Source organism: Clinocottus analis, unplaced genomic scaffold, assembly GCF_023055335.1.
Source record: "Clinocottus analis isolate CAN_PGR_092001 unplaced genomic scaffold, fCliAna1.0.p SCAF_213, whole genome shotgun sequence".
NCBI classification, from domain to species: Eukaryota; Metazoa; Chordata; class Actinopteri; order Perciformes; family Cottidae; genus Clinocottus; species Clinocottus analis.
In genome coordinates this window covers 14,368-21,154 of record NW_027175947.1, presented here as the reverse complement: position 1 = coordinate 21,154, position 6,787 = coordinate 14,368, and the positions used below count along the sequence as shown (strand labels likewise).

The 6,787-nt window shown below is 43.1% G+C and overlaps 1 protein-coding gene across 1 annotated transcript; it reads right to left on the bottom strand.

Moving 5' to 3' along the window:
- Window positions 1-17: 17 nt before the first annotated feature.
- On the bottom strand, window positions 18-6,044 carry LOC137792764 (protein furry homolog; the record flags this gene model as incomplete). The annotated part of the gene is made up of 2 exons (XM_068588473.1): window positions 5,925-6,044; window positions 18-199 (listed from the first exon to the last, which is right to left on the bottom strand). Coding segments are annotated over exons 1-2 (255 nt in total), but the record flags the coding sequence as incomplete, so codon positions are not given.
- Between the last annotated feature and the right edge of the window lie 743 nt (window positions 6,045-6,787).

The following is a 6,787-nucleotide window of genomic DNA, read 5'->3' as shown; positions in this document are numbered from 1 at the left end:
CTCACCAGGGGTTCGGCCATGATGATGCGAATCTTGCGTTCGGAGAGCAAGGTGAAGTTGGCAAACAAGCTTTTGAGGACGAACTCGCCCGGCTTACTCTCAGGGTCCACGTTGACGGGCGCCATGACGACAGGACCCTTCCTCTCTCCCAAGGTTCCAGTGACTGGCGGGAGGGGCGGCTTCAGTCCCACTGGAGAGGCTGCGGGGAGTCAGGAAGCACCAGCGAGTTAGAGACAGGTAAAATACTGTATAATAAATCACCCCGGGCCAGATCCTCCGTCAATTAAATCATCAGCATCAATAACCCTAGCACCGCTTTCACTGTACACTGTATTTACACACTTCATATACTTTGCATTTTTCTTATTTAATTTTCTTAAATTTCTTACACGCAACTCTGCTTGCTGCTGTCCCAACCAAATGTTCCCTTGGGGATAAATGATGTATATGTCCTATGTCACCCTAAGACACTGTTATTGTTCTTTGTCTTACTTTTATTTGGAGCATAATCATGCGCTTACATTTTGGAACCACTGTTGTCATTGTTTGGAGGTTGGGGATCAACTTTTTTAACCATTGTTTTTGCCTTTATTTGTTCACATTGTAACAAACTGGCAGCGCTAATTATGCCCAATTATGTAATGGCGGTTCCTGCTTGCCATGTATCCATGAATGAAGAGTCAATTATCACTGGAGTTCTTTCAAAGTGAGAAAACTCAATCAGATTTATGAATGTTTATTTGAAACTGACATTGGAGATGATATCCTCAGAATGGGTGTCACACTCAATTTAAAAACGTGTATATATGTCTGTTAGGACGTTAAGAAGGCTACAAATCTTTAGGTTAAGAGTTTTAAACACACAACCGCTTCTGCAGCTCCAACTGCTCCTATACAAACTCCTGTTATCTTCATCAAAAGAACCTCCTGACACTATACAGCTGAGTCACAGATCCTCATGCTCACTCTCCAGCCTCTCGTCGCAATGAACCTCATTCTTGGATGAAAAGAATTTGTCGACGTCAGAAAATCAATTCATCATTTTTTTTCGGTTAAAGTTAAAATTCCTGTCATGACAGATTTGTGTTGAATGTGCTTCAAGTTTGACAGGCACCGCCTTCCACACACACACACACACACACACACACACACACACACACACACACACACACACACACACACACACACACACACACACACACACACACACACACACACACACACACACACACACACAGGGCAGTTCATGTTTTCGTTCCTCCCTTCTGATTACATCATTAGAAAGACTGGGCACTATTAATTCTCGCCAGACGTAATGATAAACATTCACGGAAAGATAGATAGGGAGTGGCTGAAGTCTCAGAGATTTAAGTGAGAGACAGACGGACGGAGAGCTATCAGGATGGAGGGCATTTCCTGTCACGCATCTCGAGGAATATTGTCATCCCCTTAAAAATAGAACGAGCTCATCACTGTAAGAAATGGCGTTGGTGGCTATAGGACAAGAGCTTAGGCAAGACTTTTTTTAAATTGTGCATCCACTTCGGATTATTATTAATCATGTCAACCAATACAGTTTACGAAAACACAAACTCACACGAAGCCTACAACAGTAAGTTTAATTCCCTGAACATCCTGAGAAGAACAAGGTGCATGAAACACTTCTCTCCGTAAGGTGAAACAAAGCATTAGTTTCCCAGAGCAAGAATTGGCTAAAGTGTGTGAGTTACCAGTGTCAGTGTCAGGTCTAACTTGACCACATGACCTAGCCTCACACGAGAGGTGAAATGTAAACACTTATTCCCGGACAGAACAGGTCCCCCAGGCCTCATAGACCCATTTGTGTGTAAGATGAACACTAAAATGAGGCAAACATGCGTGCGTGCACAGGAACACACGCCCCTGCAAGCTTACCAAGGCCCTTGATGAAGCTGATCACACTAGCCCTGCTCCATCTATTTGGCACTTCCATGGTGCAGACAGTCGAAAAGATAAGGATACAGTGGGTAAAATTGGCTGGAACAGTGGAATGGAGGAGGGATGGGAAAGGATAGGAAATTGAGGAGGGGTAGCTGCGCCTAAAAGGTGTAAAATTGAGCTCCCATGATTGACAAGTCAAATAAATTCCTTGTGGAGTGAGCACAGGAGAAAGTTGTCTTTAATATCCAACTATTCCACCATGACAGAAAATACAGAATATTGTCTGGCTTTGGCACAGGGCAGGTTCAACCAAAGCTAAAAGTGTCAAGCTCCATCCTTCAGAAAATGATAGGCAGGTAAAGTGAAAGACGTGTGCCTGGGGCGATAAAGAAAACTGTCATGGCAGCTGTAGTCCACAGTACCTCCAAATGAAACAGGAAGATATGCAACATCCAAAGACCGGGAGAGCCATTGCTGGGCTAAAACGGCCCAAGTGAAGACAACTTGACGCCTCAGAGCTGCAAGTGTTGCAATCACGGAGGAAGAGATGACGCCAAAGTGCCTTCTCGAAATAGCAGAAGAGACGACCAACTCCGTCATGAGTGAACTCTACCAACGAGGATCTAGAAATATTCCACTGCACTGCTCCAGCAGAGGCTTGGGAAGATCAGAGGCTGCGCAGGGCCCCATGCTTGAGAACTGCATGAGCTTAACTATCAGTTTCAACTTCAGCTTCTGCTGCGACTCCGGCCTGCCTTCGCTTCATTGTACGACGGCTCCCGTGACTTTGGAATCCTTGCATTGGAGCGTTGTGTTGCAATAAAGTGTGTCTTTCAAAGTGGTTTTGTGGCTGCCCTTTAGTTGTCAGCAGCAGTTAAGCAAAGTCTGCTTCTTGTGGAGATCTGACCAGAAGAGTTGGGTTGGAATTTCAACACTGCCCCGAGAGAGAGACGAGGGGCGGAGGGAGGCGCTATATTTAGACCACTGGAGGTCACTCTCTTACATACCCACCACTCCCACTGACCCCTACAAGTGCACACACACGCAAACACAGACACACTCACAAAAACACACACATACACATGTACGCAATCATTTTCTGAGGAACACAGTGACAAATCAGGAAAACTAAGTAATGTGATTAAACTAAAATGGAAATGGGACTGATCTAATTCAGAGAATATCAGGTTGACTCTAAACAGAGATAATCCGGTAAGGCGTCTATGTGACATAATTTAAGACGTGAATGCGCGTGTGCGCCTCGGGGAGAAGAAATGAGAGTAGGAAGATGTAACGTGACCGATAAAGCTGTTGATATTGCACACCCAGGACTTCCCAGGACTCTCGTAGACATTTGTATGACTCAGCATTTCAAAAGATTAATCAGCAGTAATCTGCCATGTCATTACAATTTAAACTTGATTTAATTACATTTTATATCCTAAAAGGTTTATTTCATACCGAGATGTCAAAAAGAAAGATGAGAAAGAAGCAGATAGAGAGCAGAGATGGGGAGGATGTCGTAGACCTGCAACACTGACCGGTAGTCAATTAATCAATGTACAAAATATGTATCAGCAACTATTTGGATAATAAAAAATAACGCTCCTTTGTACCAGCTTCTCAAAGTGAGGTTTGAATGCTTTTCTTTGTCATACACGACAGTAGGGATGTAGTAGAATATGGATGCACTTGAATATCTTAATATTATTATGATGCTGTGTGGATTTTAAAAATCACAGTCCCTAAACATCCAACATCATAGCACTACGTTTTAGTGCAATTTGATCCACTGTGTGCCACAGATCTTTGTTACTATCCCACAATCACATTTTTTTTAAAACTATTCATGAAAAAATTATAGTGACAAATGCAAATGCAGATTTGATGCATATGGCGGTGTGCTCTTTATAGATGAAAATATTTGATTTTATGAATCGCAAGATTTTGCCTTGCTCACAGTCTCGCTAAATATTTAATTGTAATCCTTGAATATGTATCATATCGCTGGATTCTTACCAATACATAACCCTAAACAAAAAGGTAAAATAAATACATTTGGGGTTTGAGGTGGTTGGACACAAGATGAAAAATGTAACCACTTTCCAGACAAAAAAGCATAAACCAAAGCTAAAATAATTTGTAAATTAATTGATAACGTAAATACTTACTTCTCACTAGAAGAGAGACTACTTCTCATCTAGACCTCCATCCATCATGTCACACCAACTAACAAGCATACTGAAGTGATGAATCAGGACAGACATGTACACACAAACACCACCTGACTCATCAAGAACACAGCTTTCGAACTTATGTCATCACAGAGGTTTGAATCAAGACCCCAGGATATTAGTCTGGGTTGGTAAGCATCGTAACAAGTTTTCTAGGCTTGTAAAAGGATCAATCATTCTCGCATAGCTTGTATAGTTTGTTGGCAGCACAATGAGTCATTTTAAAAAGCACAGGCAATTACCACAAACACACCGACTGCCCCCGACAAGACCGAACAGAACCAAACCTGAATGTTGCAGAGGTAGCTCACAAATACTGAAAATGCATTTGATAAATGTATTCTGGCATTTTCATGGTGTTACTGTAGGTCCTTTAGTCGGTCAGTTATGGCACCTTTAACTACAACAAAGGTAAACAAATACGCTTGAACACAAGTTTATTTAAATATACAAAGTGAAAATGTGACATATAGCTAAAAATAAGAATAATTTTAACATTATTTTAACTTGATGAGGTCAGCTATTTATCTAGCAATTTCCTTCGATAAGTAACTCATGTTGGAAACACAAACCTAACATGAACCTATCAGGCCTGTTTTTTGCCTTTCAAGCCTTCTGACTGCATTCATCATCATGACCTTGGGGCAGACAAACCCATAAGCGACTGAATTAGGTCCTATAGCTGAAAGAAGCCAGACCTTAAATGAGGAAACGCATACACCATCTCCTCAAGGTTCCTGTAATTTCTTTTTTTTTAATGATATCACATAAATGGCTGACGGGGGATCCATCGACGCATCCTCTGCAATTCATCTGTAATCCTTAAACCAACATAACCCCCTGCTGACAGTAACCTTCAGCACACGCCTAAACAGCTTCCCTGCCGACCACTCACACAATACCAATTATATGGCGTCTGATGGAGGGGGACACATACGACACAAAGATCATTTAGCAAATATTGCACATTGAAAGGCATCTATCACTTTTAGACGTCTCACAGAAAGGTCCCAACACAAAAGCAGTGTCCCAGTCAACACAAACAAATGACAATGACAGGAAAGCCTACAGTCTGAAGAAAAGAAACATAAAAAGGGAAACTACAGGCTGCATGGTCACAACTATATTAGAGCCCCAGTGGTAAAACAGCTGTGCTTTTTACTTAATGTCCCGGCTCATAAGCCTATTGCTGAAAGTGGTGAAAGTACAGCATGTCCAGTTGGCGATAGTCAGGGATGATGTTGTTGTTGAGCATTCATCCCCGACTAGCTCAGCGTGACATACAGTAGCTTCACTTTCTGTTTAGTAAACACTCACCCACTGACTGACTGGAGGACTGATTAAGATGATTTTACTTGTTTGTCTACAGCACACGTAAGCTTGACAGAATAATAAAACATGTAAACATGATCCTGTGTATTTAACTTTTAGTGCCGGGCACGAAGATTAGAAGAAATTCAGAGACTGACTTCTGCTTTTACAGAATAATATGCTGTACAATTCAGAGTAAACTAATTTACACTCAAAACAAACCCTGGAGCTGTTTTCTCTCCCTTCCATTATTCCATTACGTAACATTGCCAGATATTGACAGTGTGGATCATGCTGCATGCTGCCTGTTTTTCAGTCTCATCCACTAACACAGATCAACAAAACAAAATATGCGTAGCTGGAACACTGCAGGATCTACTGACTGCTAGTCGTCGCGCATCACACATTTGTTTGGCACACCGGCATCAACAACTGATGTGGTAGCTGTACTGTACTCACTGCCTCCTAAGGACTTGAGCAGAGACTTGATGCTGATGTCAAAGAAGCCCGAATCCTGCTGGCTGGTCGCCATGGCTGCAGAGGCTATGTCGCCACGGTGACAGACAGCAGAGGGAGGACCGGACGGCAGGATGAGGCGTTGCGGACAGAGCAAGTGAGAGAAAGAGGAGTGCGCTCTGAGAGAGAAAGACTGGGATGCGGGTGGGCAGCCAGCGATGCGGATGTTGCGGCTGTCTGTTGCTGAGTGTGTGTGTGTGTGTGTGTGTGTGCCTTTGTACGTGCGCATGTGCACAAAACAGAGTGTGTGTGTGTCAAAGAGATAGAATAAGAGAACGGCAATCAGCCTCGCCTGCGCTCTGTATTGCTATCTTGCTGGCTAACACTCCCCATCCCCTCTCTGTTTTGCTCTCTCAGGACAGTGATACACAGATGTTGGTAGATGCCAGCAGCCAATCCTCTTAGAGGAAAGACACAGAGAGAGGGAGGGAAACGGAGGGAGGGAGAGAGAGACAGAGAGAAAGAGAGAGAGAGAGAGAGAGAGAGAGAGAGAGAGAGAGAGAGAGAGAGAGAGAGAGAGAGAGAGAGAGAGGATGGATGCAATAACGTACAGTAGATGGTACTGCACAGGGGGGAATGTGGGGAGGAGTGAGGGACAATGATGAGACAGTGGGAGGAGGGATGCTGGAGAAATTAAGATGAGAGAAACAAAAGAGACATAAATCGAGTGTTTCCGTTCTGCCTTGCAATTAGTGATCACCAATCATTGATAAGCAGTCCGTATCAACAAATAGTCAGGAACAATAATAATGACAGCACTGCCTCAGATGACCATCTGGGGCAGTGTCCATCTTGCACATACAGTG